The sequence below is a fragment of the Amblyraja radiata genome, chromosome 3 (assembly GCF_010909765.2).
Source record: "Amblyraja radiata isolate CabotCenter1 chromosome 3, sAmbRad1.1.pri, whole genome shotgun sequence".
Lineage (NCBI taxonomy): Eukaryota > Metazoa > Chordata > Chondrichthyes > Rajiformes > Rajidae > Amblyraja > Amblyraja radiata.
In genome coordinates, this window is record NC_045958.1 from 10,927,591 (window position 1) to 10,952,587 (window position 24,997).

A 24,997-nucleotide genomic window follows, 5' to 3' on the forward strand; every position below is an offset into this window, starting at 1 on the left:
GGCCCAGCCCGAGGGTGGAACGGCACTCCCGTCGGAGTGGCCCAGCTCAAGGGAGGAACGGCACTCACGTGAGGGCGATCCGGCTTGGGGCTGGAACGGTGCTCCGGTGGCTGGGACGGTGTTCTGGCGGCGGCGACCTGAGTCCGGGGTTCGGCCGCGGGCCTGCGGCTGCGTCCGCTGGACTGGAGGGCGGCAGCTTCGACCACCCCGGGCCGCGGTGTTTGAACCGGTCCGTTCGCGGGGTTCGGTGAGCCGTGGGACTGTTTGTGCCATCGCCCGGTGGGGAATCGCCTCAGCGCAGAGGGAGAAGAGGAGGGAAGAGACAGTAACCCTTAGATTTTTGCCTCCACCACAGTGAGGAGGTGCTTGGAGGATACACTGTGGTGGATGTTAATTTGTGTTTATTGTTGTTTTTTATTGTATGATTGTATGTATGACTGCAGGCATGACAATAAAGGTATTCAATTCAATTCAACCCAGGTGTCAACTTCTGTACATCGGCGAGACCAAGTACAGGCTCGGCGATTGTTTCACTGAACACCTCCGCTCAGTTCGCCTTAACTTACCAGATCTTCCGGTTGCTAAGCACTTTAACTCCCCTTCCTTTTCCCAATCTGACCTTTCTGTCCTGGGCCTCCTCCATCATCAGAGTGAGGCCCAGCGCAAATTGGAGGAACAGCACCTTATATTTCGCTTGGGTAGCCTTACACCACGGTGGTATGGACATTGATTTCTCCAACTTCAAATAGCCCTTACTTTCCCTCTCTCTCCATCCCCTCCCCCTTCCCAGTTCTCCCACCAGTCTTACTGTCTCCGACTACATTCTATTCTATTTCAGTCCCGCCCACCCCCCTGACATCAGTCTGTAGAGACCCGAAACGTCACCCATTCCTTCTCTCCAGAGATGTTGCCTGTCCTGCTGAATTTCTCCAGCATTTTGTGTCCACGAGTGGGATATAGGTCAGCTACAGAAATGGACGTTGAAATGGCAGGTGGAGCTTAATCCGAGCAAGTGTGAGGTGCTGCACTTTGGGGAAAAGAAGAAAAGAAACGAAAGAAAGAAAACAAACAAACCAAAAAAACTTTGAAGCAGTATTATGGTGCTTGGTAAAAGAATATGGCAGAGTGGCTGCAGGGGAAGGGTGAACAGCCAATGGTCATAGTTCCAATGACACAGGTAACAAAATGATAAGCTGCTGCAAGCTGTATATCGTGAGTCTAGATAAAAATGAAAAACACAAGAACTTAAAGGAAACAATCTTGGGATTAGTCCTACTGACATGCGCTAGCAAGAGCTGAAGTAGATGAGTTAAAGGATGATATGAAGAGTGGTGATTAGATTAGAGGGTATTATTTTAGTAATGAGTCTGATTCTGAGAAAAGGGGACCTGCATAAACTATTTGGGTAACATTTAGGCAGACCTAGAACCAATATCCTCACAGGCTGTTGGCTCATGTTTTTTGATGTGTTAAAATAATATAAGAGATGTGTAATACAACAGACAACATCTTCTGCCAGTGAAGTATTTCAACAATCCATGGTGCAATTGTTTGCCGGATACCCATGCTCCATCGTAGTGGACGATATTCTCATTGCTGGAAAAACGATCGAGGAACACAATGCCAATCTGACAAAAGTAATGAAGTGTGCCAAGGCCATCCATTTCAAGCTCAATCCCAAAAAATGCAGATTAAGAGTGTATGAGGTAAAATACCTAGGCCATATTTTTACCAAGGACGACCTTAAAACTGATCCAGCGAAAATCAGTGCTATTAATGAGCTTCCAGCACCCACGGATTTGCCCAGCTTGCAGAGGTTCCTTGAGCAAATTCAATTCAATCCAGATTTCAGCGAAATATCACCCCCATTGCGCCATCTCACACACAAAGACTCTGCTTGGACCTGGCATGAGCAACACCAGACAGCATTTGACACTCTTAAACGGCAGATATCGGCCTCCCCTACTCTAGCGTACTTTGATCCTAGACTGCCTATTACACTTACATGTGACGCCTCACAACACGGTCTGGGCGCTGCATGCCTTCAGAATGATGGCCATGGCAATAAACCTGTCGCCTATGCCTTGCGCAACATGTCTGACACAGAACAACGATACGCCCAAATCGAAAAAGAGCTGTTAGCGGTTGTTTTCGCCTGCAAAAAAGTTCAACGATTTCATCTTTGGTCGCACTATTACAATTGAAAACGACCACCAACCTCTTATCAGCATTTTCAATAAACCTATTCATAACTTTCCAGCGCGCCTACAACGGATGTTACGACAACTTCAAAAATATGACATCGTCCTCACCTACAAATGTGGAAAGGATATACAGCTGGCGGACACTATTTCACGTGCACCTCGGAAGGCCTGCAAGGATCTGCCCTCGCAGGATGATGACTATATCGTGATGACTGTATCCTTCATCCCTTCATCTTGGATGGAGGACCTGGTTCCCCACACTGCCACCGACAAGACCCTATGGTCGGTAACTTCTGTCATTAAGAGCGGCTGGCCAGACAAGCACTAGAACGTTCCATTGCCAGTCCGACCTTTCTTCCCTGTTCGGGACGAACTAGTGCTACAAGACGGCATTGTTTTAAAAGGACACAAGGCCGTAGTTCCTGTTTCGCTGCATCTCCGGTATTTTGATGCTGTCCATGCAGGACACCCAGGTGCTGAAGCCACTGTTTCACGGGCGAAATGCATGTTTTACTGGCCTGGCATGGCCGATTACATCAACGAAAATGTGGCAGCCTGTGCGGTGTGCAATAGCCTGGCGCCTCATCAAAAAAAGCAACCACTTCTGCCACATCCTGTATCTGCGCTCCCATGGTCTACAGTGGCAGCTGATTTATTTGAATGGCACGGCAAGCAGTACCTGGTGCTTGTGGATTCGTATTCAGGATGGTTCGACAGCAGCCGCACTTCCAGCGGTGTGATTTCGAAATGATCTCGTCCACGGATCTCCAGGCAAGCTGCTGACTGACAAAGGCAGTCAGTTCACCAGCCAACAATTCAGAGAGTTTCCGAGACGCTGGAATTTTCACCACATCACCAGCAGCCCTGAATATCCACAGTCTAACGGGCTGTCAGAAGTGCAAAACAACTCATGGAACGCTCTCACAGGGTTAAATCTGACGTATTGCTGGATTTGCTCAACTTAGGCAACATTTCCCGTAACCCTGTCTTGGGTTCACCTGCTCAACGATTATTGTCAAGGCAGACCAATACCACGCTGCCCGTAGCAGAGCAAACATTAATCCCACATGTCTTTCCCCCTAAGGATGTTCAAGCCAGGTTGCAACAGAAGCGTGACGTTCAAAAGAAATGGTTCGACGAGTTGGCCACTGCCACCATTGACCAAAGGACAGGTGGTCCGCTTACAGACTGACAAAGGCCATGACCATATTGGGGTGGTTTCTGGTCCCGCTTCGGAGCCACTCTCGTACATTGTTAGAGCCGATGGTGGCACCTACCGATGCAACAGAGAACACCTTCTGCCTATGAACGAGCCAATCCCTCCTCGAATACACGCCATCACCCTGCAAGGTCTACATCAAACACCAAGATCTCCAGCTTCCTGAGAGCAGCAGCCATAACCACAGTAAAAAAAAAATAAACCAAGATAAAAACAATATAATCAATTGAGGAGTGAGTCCATACACTTCTGACACCATGTCGATTTGTAGTCCTTATAATAACAGTGGCCTCACACCATGTCCGGTTATATAGAGTTTGTTGGGTACAAGCAATACAAATTCTCACTTAAGAATTCACTTTAAGACTAACGGAATGCTGCAGACCGTGACGTTAACAAGCTAGTGGGCGTAACTACAAATGCATGACTCATAGCATGAGCCACTAATCTACACTGACCAAGGAGTTCGTAGAAAATTAATAAAGAAATAAATGAAAAATAGCAAAGTAGAATAAAAAGGGCTAAGCAAGAGGCATCAATCAAATAGTCACAAAATATTAGGGTGGGGTAAATGTAAAAAGACAAAATTAAAAGCTCTACCATCAAGAGTTACAACACCCAGGAATTTGCCTTTCTAAGAGCCAGGAATGAAGGAAACCTTACCAAAGATAGAGAAGCAGTCAGCACCCACTGAAAGATGTGTTTCAAAGAATTCCTCAACTTGACTGTCCTTGACATGAGTGTGTTGACTATCCAGACCAACAGGCTCACATGCCAATTGAAAAACACAAGTCCTCAGCAGCAGATGATATCAGTGGAATTGTAAAATTGGCAGAGAGAAATTTCAAGTACAAATTCACAATCTCAGTTCCTACACTAAAGCAGTGGAAGATTTGCCTGGGGATCACAAGGATACGATAACCATAACCACTTTCAAGGAATCAAATCGGAATGAAATAAATAGGACTATCACCAATTTTCTCTTTAACCATCTCCTTCCTGTGCTGAGATGCTGTGTGGATGCAATCCATCTAGTCGCACATGATCCTCACTTTGCATCAATTCCAAGAGAAATGCAAAGAGCTACATCCATGATATATGATCTTTTATGACCTCACTAAGGGTTTTGGCTATCAATGGAGAACTGTGAAACAGTCTGTTCCAAATTCAGCTGCCTACAGAAATCTGTCTCTGTCTTGCTTGTGCTGCAATATGGTAGGCAAAACAATATATTAACTGATATGCTCAAACAAGGCCCAACCAGAGTGCTGACAAGTGACAACACAAGGCTATAACCTTGGGCCAACACTTTTCTTCACAAACACTGGATTTTGTTTAGTTTAGAGATCCAGCATGGAAACAGGCCCTTCGGCCCACTGAGTCCGTGCTGACCAGCTATCACCCATACACTAGTTCTATCCTATACACTCAGGAACATTTAGAGAAGCCAATTAACCTACAAACGCGCATGTCTTTGGAATATGGGAGGAAACTGGAGCACCCAGAGAAAACCCACGTGGTCAGAAGGAGAACGTACAAACTCCGTCCAGACAGCTCTCGTAATCAGGATCGAACCTGGGTCTTCGGCGCTCTTGGTAGCAATGTTACAAAATTTTGAGATTTTAAAAATCAAGTCTGTAATTTATCCCATCAGATAAAGCATAAAAATAAGTTTAATTTGACACCTAATTCACTTTCATATCTCAAGTATTTAAAAAGTTATGGCCATTTTCATACTCGGAAATGAGCATCTTGTTCCCTATTGATTTTCTATGGACATAACAAAAAAGTTGTGATCGTGAACAGTCAAAAGCCCATAACTTTCTTAAAAATTAAGAGAACTGAATGAAATTTTCAGTTATCATAGATTGAAGCATTCTGAAACAAATATAAAATAATCTTACTTGGATGACCTGAAATTAAAGCATATAATTAGTTAGTTACCTAATTGTAGCTAATTTCAGACTTCAATTACTAGATCTAAACATCTATCCATTTCTTAATAAATGATTAACATTTTTAAATAGCCTAAATGTCCAAATAATATTCACAAATAATTCACAATAAAACATGATTTTTAAATCTCATTTACATTAAATTATAGGCCAAATGGAAGGAATTCAGTGTACAATTGCTGTAAATAAATGCCCATTTAAATCAGCTTTCCAGTGTGTCTCTGTGGAACGCGCTGGTTTAGAACGTTCACATTGCGGTAGATTTGTGCCCCAAATGCCCAGAAAAATACTGCGCGATATAATGGGGCCCAAAATGAGCTACTCGCAATATTAAACTTTGTATAACGGGATCTTTAGAAGCCCTTTTTAATGTAAAAATATACAACCTTCCTTCAGTTGTCTGCTTTATGAGACCCTGCGGTTGCTGGCGGTCGCGGGTTTAGAGATTGATTTTTAAACTACTATAACTATTATTCAAGGCCTTTAAACCTAATAATAGCTTTTGCGACGGGGTCTTCCAGCGATTTTTCGTTAATAATTAACTAGGCTGAACATCTTCGATTTGAACAGCCTAGAGAAAATCGCGTTTTAAACCCGCCCCCTCTAAACGGCGCCAAAATCGCGCACACCCGTAGCGGCAGATTTTCAAAGACGCTTCAGGTAGGCTTTGCAACATACCTACTCTTGGGCAGCAATCTATGGTGTACCATTGCGCTGCCCCGAGAAGGTGGGTTGAGTCACTATTGTTTGGGGTTAAGAATTGAGATCATAATGCTGTTATGCGTGAATGGTTTCTAGAGTCACGCTTGGGCTGAGACAGATTCTCAGTGAAAAGCAAGTTCCTAACTTAAAAGATATTACCTGTAAGTGAATCCGGATTTCAGACACTATGGCTGGAAACTAGATCAAAGTAGAACTGATTATCTGCACGCAGACTCGGCCATGCCACATGGATAATCATGCATATGTAACTCAAATTCCCAGAAGTGACCCTCAAAGTGTATAGATGTTAATATATGCTAAAGTGCATTCTGAACATATTTGCGTACTAATGCTTCTCTAGGTATATGCATTATATAGCTAGAGAACCTAGAAACTATTTTGTTAATCTTGTGATAGGTGCAATTAGAATCCAATCGTATTTAATAATTGGTTTCCAAATAAATTCTATTATGCATCAATGGAAAAACTGGACTATTATGACTAAGCAATAATTATTTGTGAGAGGAGAAATTTTGGCTATGCTGAAAGAAAACTGAGCAGCAATCTGACTTTGATCAGTTTAAAAAAATCCTGCAGAAATACAAAATTCAATAAGATATAAAAATTAAACTACCATATTATATTTAATCCATTAACAAAACTTGCATAAATTAAAGCTACTGTATAACACATGAATACAATCCCATATAAGACAACTGTCATCAAATTATTCAATTGTGTAAAATATTTTATGCAGTACTTTACCCGTTCCCAAAAGGGAACCTCAAATAAACTGTAAAAGATGAGTGATAATGAAAAAGAAACACCATTTATTAATTTTGTATAGGTCATCCACAGCCTCAGACATTTCTCCAAAGAGAAGAACAAGCCTAGCTTTCACCACACAATGCCACAGGCAGAATACAAGAGAAACCAAATAAGTGCTTCCCGAAGGAGGAGAAACTGCCTGGAGCAGCAAATGACCTACTAGAAACCTCTCAGTCATTATTTTTGACGTTGTAATTTGTTAAACTCAGTAAAATCATTTTATTATTTGTTTCAGTGCTATCTTTTAAGTAAAAGACAGTGCAAATACCATTTTCCTATTTTGCTTTACAGAGAATGTATAATTAAGTAGGTTATACTTTTAATATTCGGCATTTTTGAGTTGTACGGAACCATAGCTTACCTCCCTACAATTAAAATACATTTTACTGGCACTGTAGTACTTGGAAAGAAAACTTCAAAAACATTTTTCTTCAAAGGAATGTAATAATATTTCCTTATCCAAATTTAAGAATAAATTTAAAGAAAATAATCAATTGTTGAAATAAAAAATGATAAAAAACTAAATTTCTTATATTTTCAATATAACAATTTAAAAATATTAATACCTTAAATTCAAATAATATACCATATCAGTTTTTGGCAAGATACCGAGCAAAATGACAGAAATCACCAAATGAAATATACCAAATTAAAACATTTCATGTGTTTTAAAACCATGACAACTCCACTGCAAATATTTTAGTAAACTGTCATACATTGTATTTTCACAAATATTAAAATAGTGAAGTATAGGAATGAAGCACAAACTCTGCAAAATCCGACAAAGCTCTCTTTTTTTGCAATACACACTCCAAAATCCTTCACTAATTATTGTATTTTATTGACAGCACCAGTCTCATGGGAAGTCATTTAAAAAGTTTAACCCCTAAGCAAGTCATGGCTCTCTTGCCTTTGAAAGTGTCAAGTGCATTGATTATGACTGTATAAAGTGTTATCTTCTACTCAGAGTATCTTACACTGAACATTCTAAAGCACTGTTTTTTCTCCCTTTCGGTTTTGAAGTGATTCAGACCACTTTGGCCAATCCTAAAGGCAACAGTGACATATTGTGAATAGGATAACAAGTCAACAACCAAATAATAAAGGAAAGATCACAATTAATGACATGAAGCAATGGAGAAATGCTGGTTAAAAAAACCCACCACCTTAACTGAAAAAAACCTGACAACAATTAAATGAAAAACCTCTATTTATCTTGCATGCATCTAATCCAGTTTTAACCAGCATTGGAATTCTGGTCAGCTAGAAACCCCACGGCTTTTGACACACTTTCAGAAACGCACACCCCCTCCATTTTTCTAACAAGTCTCCAGAGCTGCAGCTAACTACCCAGCATGTGCTGCATACAATACCTGAACAGAGTCTGTTCTAACTATAATCTTTAATTCATTATTTCATGAACATAAAAAAAGGTTTATAAGCATTAAATGCTGAGTTCAGTACTTTACCTGGGTTATGGAAAATTTTGTTACAGAAAATTGTTCAAGAATTGAGTTGCTGTAAATCTTTCTACTATCAAACAAATACACATTTTCACTCATACTTCCCTGACAGCACTGGGAAAAAGAGATCTGAAAGTGCCTGCGATTCTCATCCTTTCTGCTCACGTACACAGCAGCAGCTCTCGTATATTTCGGTTGGGTCAATATCAAAGTAGCAGCAAGCTAAAAGCAAGGTAGTCTGATAGCAATCAATTCATGGAAAAATAATCTGTGCTTAATTAGCTCATTTTTAATCACTCCTTTTTCTCCTCGTGAAAGGCACATTTCAGGCACACTCAACTGTGAGACAATGGATTATAAACTTTTAAAAATAAAATGATGGCTAAAATTCCGAAAGGTAATTGGATTTCCAGTAGAGCAACTTTGATTTTTTTTAATATATATTCATTTCTGACAGGGCCAGAAGGTAATGATACAGCTGCCATGATACAACAAGCAGACCTGTCTTCTGTCAAGAGTTGAAATCAGAAAGGAATAAGCTGTCGTTAACAACCTCTCTCCAAACACTAGAGCTGTCATCTCATTGCTTCCTTTCACTAGCGCACGGGTTGGTATGGGCTGAAACAGCCTATCAACCATGCCTTACTCCGCATTTCTTAATTTCCCTGATTAAATGTTATCAAACAGTTTGTCAATATCAGCTCAGGGGGCATTGCTAATCCAATAACCAGTAATAAGAGAAATTAAAGTAATTTGTTTTTAAAAATACAGGATTTCAAGAAGATGGAATAGTCACTTATAATTTTAGATTTCTGATTTTGTATTTGCACACAAATCTCAAAGCTGGGAAACTAACACAGTTTTCCCAAAGTATACTAGCACAGTTCTGATTATTTCTTATGCGTAACCACACCAATTAAGTTTACAAATTCAAATAATTTGCTTCAATTTCTGGAATCCTGCAGTGGCACACAAGATTTACCTTACAATTCAGTGAGCTACCCATCACAAAATTACAATTAGCTGAATGAGGTACTAGAGGACTTTTATCAACAAGGAATTAAGGAACAACTGGGTGAGGCAAATAATATCAATCACAATAATTTTAATTTGGCTTTGTAGCTGGGTATTTATGAGAAACTCCTGTTGCCAACATTGTAATTAACAATCATAGCATTAACGATGATACAATTTAATAGAGATATGGAACTGCACTATTCTGTCAATTAGTCTATTTTTTGTGCTCCGTGCAATTCTTTGCCTATACAATTCGATGCTTTTCAGACTTTGTGCTTACCTTTATATCCTATTTCAGTCATACAATTATTTAGGCTCCATCTTCAAGTCTTTTAAACATTGTTACCTCAATCTTCTTTGGTAATGGCATCCACATTTTAAATCCTAATTTGATATATTAATGATTAAACAGTCATAGAGCTGTCCAGGCAGAAAGAGGCTCTTCAGACCACCCTATTTCGAGATGTAGGCTGAGCAATGTTTTTTAAAGTTGTGCCAAGACCTGATTTTTATACTCCATGCCTTAGTTAAGGTATCCAATTTATCTTCTTCACCACATTACCACCCATTTTACCAACTAACCAAAGTTATCTAGTAGCCTATAACTAACTTCCTTACTGCCAAATTGTACCACTAATATTCTTCTCATTTGCAAACTTACTAATTATACCTGCTATATTCATATCCTATTTATTGGATATAAATGAGGATCCCTCTGGTACAACCTCGCTCACAGGCATACAGTCGCCAAAAGAAACCTCCACCATTACCTTCTGCATCCTTTGTCCTGGATCCATTTTCTTTGGGACAAATTTCCCATGTGGGACATTAACATAGAAACATAGAAAATGGGTGCAGGAGGAGGCCATTCGGTCCTTCGGTCATGGCTGATCGTCCCATACAAATAACCCGTGCCTGCCTTCTCCCCATATGTGACTCCACTAGCCCCTAGAGCTCTATCTACCTCTCTCTTAAATCCATCCAGTGACTTGGCCTCCACTGCCCTCTGTGGCAGGGAATTCCATAAATTCACAACTCTCTGGGTGAAAATTATTTTTCTCACCTCAGTCTTAAATGACGTCCCCTTTATTCTAAGACTGTGGCCCCTGGTTCTGGACTCGCCCAACATTGAGAACATTAGAAAGACACAATGAACTGGAGCAACTCAGCGGGTCAGGCAGCATCCCTAGAGAAAATGGAGAGGTGACGTTTCGGGTTGGGACCCTTCTTCAGATTGATTGTAGGGGTGGGTGGGTGGAGGAAGAAAGCTGGAAGAGAGAAGGGGCAGGACAAATCATGGCAGGTACTAAGTGAACACAGGTGAGGGGAGGTTTTGATAGGCAGATGGTCGGACAAAGGACAGAGATGAAAAAAGCAGGTGTGATACAAAAGGATTGAAGGGTTGCGAATTGGGAAGCCAGAGGAAGGTGCGTTGGGGGAGGGGAGAAATAGGTGCAAGTCCAGATGGAACATTGGACTGGGAGGGAGGGGAGGGGGTAAGCAAGGGGAGCGGGTGGGTGGGGGGCCATGTTAGAGGTTACTTAAAAGTGAAGAATTGAATGTTTATACCATTGAGTTGTACGCGACCCATGCAGGATATAAGGTGCTATTCCTCGAGTTTGTGTGTGGCCTCACTCTGCCAATGAAGGATGCCCAGGACAGAAAGGTCAGTATGGGGATGGGAAGGGAAGTTTAAACGGTTAACAAATGGAGACCCGGTAGGCCTTGGTAAAACAGACCGCAAGTGTTCGGCAAAACGGTCACTGAGTCTACAAGACCAAGCCAAATGAGGTCAAGCGTAGACTCACCAAACGTTATCGCCAATCTTGTGTCTGGCTGAACTAACATTTACTGTGGCAGACATAAGATCGGCCTTCCTGAGAGTGAATCCGTGGAAAACATCCGGCCCGCATGGAGTCCCTGGCAGCATCCTCAGGAACTGTGTGGATCAGCTGACAGAGATATTTGCAGACATTTATAATCTCTCATGACTCCATTCTTTAGTCCCCACATGCATCAGAAAGACCACTATCATCACAGGTAATCAAGAACCAGACGACATCGGTTCAAGGTGAATGGGGCATCATGGAGTACATGGACAAGTTTGGCAGAAGGGCCTTTACCCTTAGAGTCATAGAGTCATACAGCATGGAAACAGGTCCTTGGGCCCAACTTGCCCACACCGGACAACATGTCCCAGCTACTCTAGTCCCACCTGTCCCTCCAAACCTGTTCTATCCATGTACCTGTCTAAATGTTGCTGAATGATCCGATGACTCTAAAAGTAAGGGTCTTGCCTTAATGACTACTGTCATTACTACTGACTACTGTCCAGCGGCTCTGACATCCACCAGCCTCCAGCCCTTCGAGGACTGGGGATAACTTTGTCACTCAGAGGATGGTGATTATGTTTAACAAGCTGTCGGAGTAGGTAGTTGAAGCAGTTACTATAACAGCATTAAAAGACACTTAGACAGGAACATGGATAGGATAAGTTTAGAGGTATATGAGCCAAAAGGCAGGCGGTGGGACCAGTGTAGATGAGGCATATTGGTTGGTGTGCTGTTATAGTATCTGCTTCAACTACTATGAACGCACCAAACCAGTTACTGTTATGGATGTGCCATATCTGTTAAAGCTTCAAGCATAAAAAGAAACGTGCTGCAGAAACTCAGTAGGTCAGACAGCATCTGTGGAGAGAATGAACAGACAATGTTTCAGGTTGGGATCCTTCTTCAGACTGAAGAAACATCGTCTCTCTATTCCCTCCACAGATGTTGCCTGATCCGCTTAATTCCCGCAGCTTTTGTTTTTGCTCAAGACTCCAACATCTGTAATTTTTTGTGTCTCCAAAGCTTCGAGAGTCTTCTTGGAATTCAATGCCTGATCCTTTAGCAATGGGCTAATAATGCAAGTCAATTTAAAAGAAAAGTTGATAAATGTTCGACAGGTATATACTGTGAATTGCCTTTAAACTGCTTTTATACTCTACACCTAGACAAATGGATTATAATGTGCTTTCCTAATAAAATAATAAAAACTTTTTGGGTTTTAAACATTACTGTGTTCAATTATAAGTCAATGGCTTTCCATAGTTTCCAAGCATCATAACAAAAAAAGGAAAAGTCATTGAATAAATTATACGTCAAAAAAAAGTTTCTGAAAATTAGTCTTACGTCCATAGCTCTTTTGATGAAAGGTATTTGAGTCCCACTGTCAAGGTCTTCATTGATTATCAGTCTTCTGGCCCATTGGCCAACCCGGACAACTCCATTACCATGAATCAGAATCATTAACTTGTCAGGGTTTGTTGTAGCATCTTCACTCATAAAAATGAAGCTCTTTGGTTCATCTTCTGTAGCATCCACCTGGTCAAAATAAGCAATAAAGCAGAAGAGTTTTTGCAAAGCACGGAACATTTTCGAAGTAAAATAATTACAAAAAGATCATAACTATCATTTAAGGTTTCTAATGAAAAGTCTTTGAAAATGTAGGTGGTATTGGTGCCTTCTGCCTATAACAAGAAATTCCCAATTTCAAAACACGAGTTTCAATTGGTCAATTTCCAAATCTTAGGAAAGATATACTAGGCTTTCAAGTGGTGTAACAATAATTCATGAGGAGCCAATGAACTGCAGATGCTGGTTTGCAAAAAAAGACACAAAATGTTTGAGTAACTCAGCAGGTCGGCCAACATTTCAGGAGAACATGGATGGATGATCTTTTGGATTGGGATCCGTCTTCAGACTGATTGTTAGAAGGGGGGTAGAAAGATGGGAGGGAATCTGGCAAGTGATAGGTAGACAGAGGTGAGGGTTTTTTTGTGATTGGCAGATGGTCAGACAAAGGCGAGGGTTGAATAAACAAAAAGAGATAGGATAGAAGTTGTGCGAGATGTAAAGCCAGAGGAAGGAATATGGCGGAGAGGAGGGAGAAATGGGTGCACATCCAGGTGGGCCACATGACATGGAAGAGAAGGGAATAAAGGGGAGAGGGGATTTGTAGGCTAATTACCTAAACTTGGAGAATTCATTGTTCATACCTTGAGGAGAAAGGATTTCCTTGAGGAGAAAGGACTGAAGGCAGATAAATCTTCAAGGCCTGATGATCTGCATCCCAGGATACTTAAGGAAGTGGCTCTAGAAATTGGTGATGCATTGGGGAACATTTTCCAGTGGGATCAGTTCCTGTGGATTGGAGGGTAGCTGATGTTATCCCACTTTTTAAGAAAGGCGGTAGAGAGAAAACAGGGAATTATAGACCAGTTAGCCTGACATCGGTGGTGGGGAAGATGCTGGAGTCAATTATAAAAGATGAAATAGCGGCACATTTGGATAGCAGTAGCAGGATCGGTCCAAGTCAGCATAGATTTATGAAGGGGAAATCATGCTTGACTAATCTTCTGGAATTTTTTGAAGATGTAACTAGGAAAATGGACAAGGGAGAGCCAGCAGATGTAGTGTATGTGGACTTTCAGAAAGCATTTGATAAGGTCCCACATAGGAGATTAGTGGGCAGAATTAGAGCACATGGTATTGGGGGTAGGGTGGTGACATGGATAGGAAATTGGTTGGCAGACAGGAAACAAAGAGTAGGGATTAACGGGTCCCTTTCAGAATGGCAGGCAGTGACTAGTGGGGTACCGCAAGGCTCGGTCCTGGGACCGCAGCTATTTACAATATACATTAATGATTTAGATGTAGGGATTAAAAGTAACATTAGCAAATTTGCAGATCACACAAAGCTGGGTGGCAGTGTGAACTGTGAAGATGGATTGCTATGAAAGGTGGATGCTATGAGGATGCAGGGTGACTTGGACAGGTTGGGTGAGTAGGCAGATGCATGGCAGATGCAGTTTGATGTGGATAAATATGAGTTTATCCACTTTGGCGGCAAAAACAGGAAGGCAGAGTAGACGCCAGTCGATAGTCTGTCCCTTGTGATGAAGACAGAGATATCAAGAAAGGGGAGAGAAATGTCAGAGAGTCCAAGTAAAATTGAGGGCAGGGAAGAAGTTAGTGGTAAAGTTAAAGAATTCAATAAGTACTGGACTGGTGAAGGTTCATGATGGCTGGATTAAGGCTTAAAGATGTAAATTTGAAGGCAACCTACATATACTTGTCTCTTTTTCTTATTTAGATGGTCAAACTGGACTGTAACCAAAATTTTAATATAATTTGAGAGTTCAGTGGGGTAAATTCAGTGATATTATTCAATTTAAGTGGGAAAAATCCAGAACAAGAAGGTATAATCTTAAAATACACGGTTACCCATTAACAATTTAAATCAGTGAACAATTACTTTTCTTGTAAGGATATTAGAAATCATTAATTCATACCAACACAAACTGAAAATGTTTAGGTCAATTGAATACTCAAGACCAAGACTGAGAGATTTTATTTGATAACAAGTTCAAAATATATTAGATAAATGCAGGAAATTGATTTGAATTACAGGCCAGCCAGTTCAATTTTCAAATAAAAATATAATGTAACTATTGTGGTGTTTTTATAGTAAACCAGGAATTCGCTTTTGTTGTCCTAGATGTGTATAGTGTAGAATGATGTCACCTGGTTTCGCAAAGTTTTTCTCTACATCTCTATATAACAAAAAGTCTTCGTCGTGTGTGTGTGTGTGTGTGTGTGTGTGTGTGTGTGTGTGTGTGTGTGTGTGTGTGTGTGTGTGTGTGTGTGTGTGAGCGCGCGCGCCAATCTGGTTAATTCCTATCTTCTTCCAAACGCTAGGCCACAGCCTTCCCATTTTCACGCATCCTACTCATATTTTTCCCCATGGTGGCGATAAACATCTTCCCGTTGCATTCCTACCTATATTTCCGAAGTTAATAATGGTTGAAATTAAAAAAAAAAGACAAAAACAGCTTCTCAGAGAGCCTTTTTCCAGCAGCTTCAAATGATTGTCACAATGCCATTCACAGATGTCCAATCACAATGTATAGCCCAAACCACCTTTTAAAACGCCAGCTTCCAGTGACATCACAACGCCCCCGCCCCCCCCCCCCCAACGGTAGAGTGATACAGTATATTCCACCACCTTCCAGTGACGTCAGGGGGAAGGCCTCATTTCAAAAACAGCAGCTTCCCAACCGTCACTTTTGCACTGCTTGAGGTCTAGTCAACATCGACTTCTGCAACGTTTGATTCTGACTGCATAATTTTCTCCATCTTTAAAGATAACATTTATTTTAAAGCACCTCGCAGTTTAAATTTTTTTTAGATTTTATAGATTCTTGTATTTATACTCAAGAATGCAAGTTATTTGCAATAGGAATCACCATGTACTGTTCAGAGGAATGTCATACTTAATGTTCAGATCGGCATCCAAAAAAATAGAATTTTAATATTGCAAGCATCTTAAAATATAACATTTCTATGTGAACATCTCATCCATGATGATAAAATATGTTATTTGTATGTATGTGATATGCATAAGCAGATAATTGTAACAGTGTACATGTTTAACTTACTGGGAGATAAACCTTCTTTAAATGGCATTCTTTTTCTAAAAGTTCATAAACACAGCTAGTGATAATCTGTGAAGGAAATAAAAAATACAAGAATTATACAAGCAGCATTTGCACTCAAAAAGTTATTGTTTAAGAAGAAATATCAATTATCTATCTTTAGCCCATGGGTGCTTTACAAAATCTGCACTCTTTTTGTTGTCAGGGTATAGCTCAGTTTTGTTGTTTGACTCTTATATAAATCATTTTATCTACATAATCCCTGCTCTTCACATACAGGTGCACAACCTTTTATCCGAAATTCCAAATAACGAAAAGCTCCGAATAGCGGACATTTTTTCGGTCCTTGAAGAAAGGTCCTTGAAGACGTTCACCGAGGGCGGCCCGCAGAGGTGACAGCGGAACCTCCGGTCGGTCCTCGAAGAAAGGGGAACTAAATCCCCATTCATAAAAGAGAAGGTGAGGATATATTGCGCGGGAGGGTTAATAATTGACAATCTGCTGCTGCCTGCCCGCTGAGTTAAAAAGTTCCCACGGTAGACTCACGATACACAGTGTATCGTGAGTCTTGCGTGGGAACTTTTTAACTCAGCGGGCAGGCAGCAGCAGATTGTCGCTCCCTTCAGTTTCACCCCACCTACACCCCTCTGCTTCCCGGCCATGTGTGTGACCCCTTCCTTCCCCTCTCCAGCTCCCCGCCCATTGCACCGGCGCGGGGGCTTTGCACTGTCTTCACGTCGGCGATGCCAGCAGGTCAGTGCCAGTCACCGGAGACGTCAGGACCAACGGGACACCGACCCCCAGGCCCACTGCAAGTACGGAGATCCCAGAGACCCACAGCCAGCAGCAGCCCAGCCCCGTTCCAACTCCAGAGGAACACGCTCCCCGTAGGGACAGAAGCTGATGGTGTGCAAGGTACGTCTTGTTCTTGGGGTTGCGGATGAGGGGGCGCAGCTCGGGCTGTCGCGTCTCCGGCCACCCCCCTGTACAGGTGGCCGGAGACGTCCTGTCAGCTCCTGTCCAGGGGGGTGGCCGGAGACGTCAGGACCAACGGGACACCGACTGCAAGCACGGAGATCCCAGAGACTCACAGCCAGCAGCAACTCTAGCCCAGCCCCGTTCCAACTCCAGAGGAACCCGGGTTGCGGATCAGGGGGCGCAGCTCGGGCTGTGGGCGAACTGCCACTTGTCGCTGTAGCGGCCCATCGGGGAGCGGGTTCCTGTTGGTCCTGACGTCTCCGGCCATCCCCCGGACAGGAGCTGAGAGACGTCAGGACCACCAGAAGCCGCTCCCCGATGGGCCGCTACGGCGACAAGTGGCAGTTTGCCCACAGCCCGAGCTGCGCCCCCTCATCGGGACACCGACCCCCAGGCCCACTGCAAGCACGGAGATCCCAGATCAGCAACTCCAGCCCAGCCCCGCTCCAACTCCAGAGGCAGTAGGGGCAGAAGCTGATGGTGTGCAAGGTACGTCTTGTTCTTGGGGTGGCGCAGCTCGGGCTGTGGGCGAACTGCGACTTGTCGCCGTAGCGGCCCATTGGGGAGCGGATTCCTCTGGAGTTGGAGGGCCAGGGAGACACAGCGGATTTTGAGAATGGTGGGCAATCACTTCCAAAGTTCTGCCCACACAGTCAGTACACCTCTCCTACACGTGTCTCCCGCACTAAGATCATCTCGCAGAGAATGATCCCAGCCTAACCCTCCCTATTCTCTCCTATTCTGCAAGAAAAAAACTACATTGAAGACTCAAACTCGCGATCGAGTAACTGCCGGGATCGAGGCGCAAACTCGCGACCATGCGGATATGAGCCGAGCACTCTACCACTGAGCCAGCCGTTAAAATCTACGCTAAAAATCTTCCATTCCGAAAGCCGAAAAATTCAGAATTACGAAATGTGTCTGGTCCCAAGGCTTTCGGATAAAAGGTTGTGCACCTGTACTTGTCTAAAATCCAGTCTTTAGATTTAATATGAACACAGATTTTAGAACAACAATCCAGCCTATTATGTTTCCCCACTATGAAACATTAAAATTGGCAACATTTTTCTCCCGTAACACTGTTAATGCTAACTCCATCAAAATTAATACGGAGACAAGATTCTATGCAAAATCGACAATGATGCACATCACATCACTCATTCCAAGGATGTAGATGAGATATTAAATGACTTTGCAATCGTATTAATTAAGGAGGACATGGAGGATCGTGAGATTGTGAAGCTAAAGTAAGGAATGTAGATGGAAGAGGAGGGTGAGGAGAAAAATAGGTGTGAGTGCAGGTGGGGCACAGTGGAAAGAAGATGGGAGAAGATAAGGGGCAGAAGGAGAGGGAAAATACCTCATCTATTGTATCCGGTACTCTCAATGCAGACTTGATGACCGTTTCACTGAGCACTGACCTGCTGGGTCTCCCCGTTGCTAGCCTTTTTAAGTCCTCCTTTCCACTCCCATACTGATGTTTCTGTCCTAGGCCTCCTCCATTGCCAGAGTGAGAACATATGCAAACTGGAGGAACAGCACCTCATATTCCTCTTTGGTAGTTTACAACCCAACAGTATGAACAATACAGCACAGGAACAGGCACTTTGGCCGCAATGTGTTGTGCCGAACATGATGGCAAGACCATCTCTTATCTACCTGCACATATTCAATGTCCCTCTATTTCCTACCTGTCTATATGCCAATTAAATGCCACTATACCTACGTCAATCACCAACTCTAGCAGCACGTTCCAGGCACACATCTCCTTCTCTGTAAAAAAGTTGCCTCGCACATCTCCTTTAAACTTTGCTCCTCTCACCTTAAAGCTGTGCCCTCAAATATTTGATTTTTACATCCTGGAAAAAGAATTTTGACTATCTACCCTAACTATGCCTGATAACCCATCTATACATAACTAAAACTCTGATTTTGTGCTCTTCCGGATTGCGTGGTTTTTCTATTTGCGCAAAAATGGTACGGCAGCTTACTCACTGTTCTCCTGTGCTGCGAGTGCAACAAGTTTAGTTCCGATCGATGGTATATTGTAAAAGTTATTAAGGTTTAAAAATTGTTTAAAAATCGAGCATCGCGCAGATTGCTGTCAGTCGCCGGTAGGCAGATTGGTCTCCTCTCCTGTCAGTCAGGAAGGGGCGTCGCCGGGACCATCGCCGCACTGATTGGCCAGGTCTGGTGTCAATCGGCTGCAGGTCGCTATGGTGAAGGAATGGGGAGGGTGGTGCTGCGGGCTGAGCCCGGGGACTGGGCCCGGACTGGAGACAAGGACGAGCCCGGGGACTGGGCTTGGGCTGGAACCAAGGACGAGCCTGGGTCCGGCATCAGGGACGAGCCCGGAGGTGAAGTCGAGGCCTGGACTGAATCCCAGGCGGTGGACTAGCTGAGGGCTGGAGTCGTGCCCAAGCCCGGGGCCTTGTCAAGGTGTACCAGTGCCTCGGGGGCCGCCCGGCAGCCACCATCCTGCACCACAGCCTCCGCTTCCTGCTCTGCGGGCAGCTCTGGCTCGGCCGCCTGCCACCTTCACCCCGCCCCCGGCACAACGCGCCCGGCTCCGTCGAGGCCCAGGTCCACGAGCGCTTCGGCCACCTACAGCCAGGGCCAGGCAGAGTATGAGAACCAGGCCGAGTTCCAGGCGCTGGCGTTGCTCTATGACATGGGTAGGTGCTGGGGCAGGAAATGGGACGGGAGGACGATGAGGGAAATGAGGGGGTGGTAGAGGGAGATGGGGGGGAGGGGGGGCTCCATCGCAAAGACACTACGGGTCCCGGGACACAGCACAGGGGGGAGAGAAGACGGAGGGAGAGGAGAAAGAGGGATGAGGTAGGGAGGAGGCAGGGAGAGGGGAGGAAGGGGGAGAGGGATGAGGGAGGAAGGGGTGGAGAGAGGGATGAGTGAGAGAGCAGAGAGGGATGAGGGAGGGAGGGGGGGGGAGAGAGGGAGGGAGCGAGAGGGGAAAGAGGGGGAGGGAGTGGGTGAGACGGGTGGTGGAGTGCAGAGAATTAGGGAGGGGGGTGTAGAAGGGGTCCGGGGTGATGGGCAAGGTGGGATAGAGGGGGGGAGTAGAGGGAGAGGGGGACAGGGTGGGGTGGATTTGATGGGAGGGGGATAGGCATGAGTGGTGGAATATTGCATTGGGGGAACGGGTTGCGTTGGGGAACAGGTGAGTGGTGGAATATTGCGTTGGGGAACGGGTTGTGTTTGGGAACGGGTGAGTGGTGGAATATTGAGTTGGGGAACGGGTTGCATTGGGGGACCAGGCCTCCCGTGTGGCACTTAGTTTAGTTGTATATACTTCTATCAGGTCTCCATTCCAGAGAGAACATTCTGGGTCAGTCCAAACTCTCCCAGTACCTTATACCTCCTAATCCAGGCAATATTCTGGTAAACATCACTGCACCCTTTCCAAAGCCTCCATATACTTCCTGTAATCGGGCAACCAGAACTGCACGCAAAATTCCAAATGTGGCCTAACCTATAAAACTCCACCACGACATCTTAATTTTGGTGAGGACTGTCAGCAGAGTATATAGCATAAAGCCAAAGTTTCAGAAAGAAGTCTACTGAGGTGGGAGACACTGCGATGTGGCCAATGCCACAGTAGGGAAATGGGGTTGTTGTCACATGATCATGGGCAGGACATGACTCGGATGATCCATATATGGCAGTGTAAGATTTGAATGTAGGAAGAAGTGGAAAGGAGATGGGTACTGCATGGATTGCGAGTAGATGTTGGTCAATGGGAGAACATATAATGGTGAGATATGGGAAGGTGTGCACAACATAGAGGGTTTATTGTGTAATTAATTGGGTTAGCAGTTTCTTCTGGCTCGTATTAATGGATGCAGCCCTTCCAGCGAATTGCATTTCATCTTACAGCTCTACCAGAGCCAATAATTCATCCTCAGAGATAGACTAGAATCCTTTATGTATATGACAAACCCACCTCCTGCAGTGTGAAATACAGAAGTGGGCCCATTCAGGAGGGTTGGTTTCCGAGAATGAATTTTTTGAATATTAATGCATGATGATAAAAAGTAAGGCTCTAATACCATTCACTGTGGAAGGGACAGCACCTGTGTGGACTTCATGTATATTTACAACTATTGATAATTACAGCAGCATATCTACGAAAATACAACAAATTCTTAATCGATTGTCACAAATTTTCACAAAGTCTACACAAAATACCTGTATATTAGTCACATTTTGACGTTTCCCTTACCAAACAACTTCTCCAAATGTTCCATGCAAATTAATAAATTACGATATTACTCACAAGTCATTTCCTGCATCTCTAATAACTTCTTGTTTGTTCAGGTGATGATAAAGATCATCATTAATGAACCATTAAGCGTCAAACTAATTTTGGGCAAATGAGCCCATTGTTCCATGCATATGACTTGCCCAAGGACGTGAAAAAGAACATTTCCTGCATTACTTTCTGCTCATTTGATTTCTCTTGCATCCAAAAGGCATGAGGCAGTGCAGCGTAGGTTCACGAGATTGATCCCTGGGTGGCGGGACTGTCATATGAGGAAATTGAAAAGACTGGGCTTGTATTCACTGGAGTTTAGAAGGATGAGGGGGATCTTATAGAAACATATAAAATTATAAAAGGACTGGACAAGCTAGATGCAGGAAATATGTTCCCAATGTTGGGCGAGTCCAGAACCAGGGGCCTCACTTAAAATAAAGGGGAGGCCATTTAAGACTGAGGTGAGAAAAAACATTTTCACCCAGAGAGTTCAAGTTCAAGTTCAAGTGAGTTTATTGTCATGTGTCCCTGTATAGGACAATGACATTCTTGCTTTGCTTAAGCACACAGAAAATAGTAGGCATTTACTACAAAACAGATAAATGTGTCCATATACCATGATATAAATATATACACACATGAATAAATAAACTGATAAAGTGCAAATAGCAGAAAGTGGTTATTAATAATCAGAGTTTTGTCTGAGCCAGGTTTAATAGCCTGATGGCTGTGGGGAAGTAGCTATTCCTGAACCTGGTTGTTGCAGTCTTCAGGCTCCTGTACCTTCTACCTGAAGGTAGCAGGGAGATGAGTGTGTGGCCAGGATGGTGTGGGTCTTTGATGATACTGCCAGCCTTTGAGCCTTTTGTGAATTTGTGGAATTCCCTGTCACAGAGGGCAGCGGAGGCCAAATCACTGGATGGATTTAACAGAGTTAGATAGAGCACTAGGGGCTGGTGGAATCAAGGGATATGGGGAGAAGGCAGGCACGGGTTATTGATTGGGGACGATCAGCCATGATCACATTGAATGGTGATGTTGGCTCGAAGGGCCGAATGGCCTCCACCTGCACCTACTTTCTATGTTTCTATGTTTCTAATAATTTCAGGGTAGATAATTCCAAATTTTCACCACCCTTAGAATTCTTAGAAATTTTGCTCTCAATTAAATAACCTATACTTACCATACAACTGTGACTCATAATTCTCAACTCCTTGACCAGAGGAAACATTAATTTCATATATCCCATCAAGCCCTTTACCGTTTGTACATTTCAATTAAGTTACCTTCAAAATTCTGTCTACAGTGACCTAGCCTAATCAATATCCCCTCATATGACAGACTAGCCATCACAAGAGATAGCTGGTGAATCTTTGCTGCACTCCTGGAACAAATATATCCTGTACATGATTGTCTTGGTGCAATGTCATGAAGCCCATACAATTTGTGGTAAGACATCTTTACTCCAGTACACAAATCCTTCACCGAAAATAATAATATACCATTACTTTTCTAATAGTATGCTTCGTCTGCATGTTAAATTTCGGTGACCAGTGTAGAAACACACCCATTGAACATTGTTGCATATTAATCTCACAATTTTTAAACAATCAGAATTGTAACTATATATGAAATTGGGTAATCTCACAATTTTATACTGTATTATCTATCTGCCATGTTATTGCTTCATCATTTATGCTCTACATCCTCTTGACAGATTTCTGCTTCCTCAACATTACTTATTATATTCCGATTTAGACTAATGAAATCCAGAAAATTAGAAATGTTACTTTTAGTCCCCTCAGCCAATTGATTAATACAAGTTATAAACATTTGGGGTCCAAGAACTAATCCCACATGTCATGTAGAAACATAGAAACATAGAAAGTAGGTGCGAGAGTAGACCACCAGGTCCGTCGAGCCCGCACCGCCATTCGCTCATGGCTGAACACTAAACAGACACACTTACCCACAAACAGTAGACACAAGACACAGAACACAAGACACTACCCTCCCCTTTATACCGCTATCACCCCTCTCCACCCCAAGAACCTCGTGATCTCCTGGGGGAGGCAAAAAAACGGATAAAAACCCAGGTCCAATTCGGGAAAAAAATCCGGGAAATTCCTCTCCGACCCCAATCCAGGCGATCGACACTTGTCCAGGAGATCACTCAGGTCTTACTATACTAACCATACCTAGGTCCATATCCCTGCCCTCTCCCCGTAGCCCCTTATCCCCTTGGCAGGTAAAAAAACATCTATTTTAGTCTTAAATATATTTAAAGTTTCTGCTTCCACTGCTCCCTGGGGCAGTGAATTCCATAAATTAACCACCCTCTGGGTGAAGAAGTTCTTCCTCATCTCAGTTTTAAAAGAGCCCCCCCTTATTCTGCAACGATGTCCCCTAGTTCTAGTTTCCCCGATCATTGGGAACATCCTCGGTGCATCCACCCGATCAAGGCCCCTCACGATCTTATATGTTTCAATGAGATCGCCTCTCATTCTTCTAAACTCCAAAGAGTAGAGTTCCAGCCTACTTAACCTTTCCTCATATGTCAATCCCCTCATTGCAGGAATTAATCTTGTAAACCTTCGCTGCACTGCCTCCAGGGCTAGTACATCCTTTCTTAAGTATGGACCCCAGAACTGTACACAGTATTCCAAATGTGGTCTCACTAATACTGTGTACAGCTGCAGCAAGACCTCCGTGTTTTTATACTCAATCCCCCTAGCAATAAAGGCCAAAACTCCATTGGCCTTCCTGATTGCTTGCTGCACCTGCATACTAACTTTCAGTGATTCATGTACTAATACCCCTAGATCCCTTTGCGTTGCATTACAACGCAGCTCCTCCTCATTTAGAAAATAACTTGCCCTATCATTTTTTTTCCCAAAGTGAATGACTTCACATTTATTAGTATTAAATTTCATCTGCCAAGTTGTTGCCCACTCACCTAGCTTATCTATATCCTTTTGCAGACTCTTCCTATCCTCCTCATCCCCTACTTTTCAACCCATTTTTGTATCGTCCGCAAATTTTGATATATTACACTTGGTTCCCTCCTCCAAATCATTTATATAAATTGTGAACAACTGGGGTCCCAGCACCGACCCTTGCGGAACCCCGCTAGTTACCGGTTGCCATCCCGAGTATGAACCATTTATCCCCACTCTCTGCTTCCTATTTGTTAGCCAATCCTCTACCCATGCTAATATATTACCCCCAATCCCATAATTTTTTATTTTTAGCAATAGTCTCTTATGTGGCACCTTGTCAAAAGCCTTTTGGAAGTCCAAGTATACCACATCCACCGGTTCCCCTTTATCCACCCATGTACTGCCATTTCAGGAAGAACCCCTTTATTTTTACCCTATATTTTCTATCTGTTTAAATATATGTACTATAATCTTGTATACGATAGTCAATTACACTTGCTTCCTCCTGTGAGACAGTAGTTGCAAATAGTTTATCAAAGGCCTCCCAGAAATCCAAATATAACACTCTCTGGCTTCCTGTCATCTATTCCAATATATATATCATATATATAACCATATAATTACAGCACGGAAACAGGCCATCTCGGCCCTACAAGTCCGTGCCGAACAACTTTTTTCCCTTAGTCCCACCTGCCTGCACTCATACCATAACCCTCCATTCCCTTCTCATCCATATGCCTATCCAATTTATTTTTAAATGATACCAACGAACCTGCCGCTACCACTTCCACTGGAAGCTCATTCCACACCGCTACCACTCTCTGAGTAAAGATATCCTTAAATATAGTAAACATGATTCCCTTTCATAAATCATAAGTTTTTACAAAGTGGGGTCACATATGTTACCCTCCGATCCGCAGAGAAATTCCAGAATCTAC

General features: G+C 43.2%; 1 protein-coding gene across 1 annotated transcript in view; it reads right to left on the reverse strand.

Moving 5' to 3' along the window:
• Positions 1 to 24,997, reverse strand: part of fam172a (family with sequence similarity 172 member A) — a 476,702-nt gene that overhangs the window by 416,256 nt on the left and 35,449 nt on the right. The window contains exons 5-6 of the mRNA XM_033017286.1: positions 15,873 to 15,938; positions 12,565 to 12,756 (exon numbers count right to left, since the gene is read on the reverse strand). Of these exons, the coding sequence (XP_032873177.1) occupies positions 12,565 to 12,756; positions 15,873 to 15,938 (258 nt within the window). The remainder of the gene's footprint in view (positions 1 to 12,564; positions 12,757 to 15,872; positions 15,939 to 24,997) is intronic.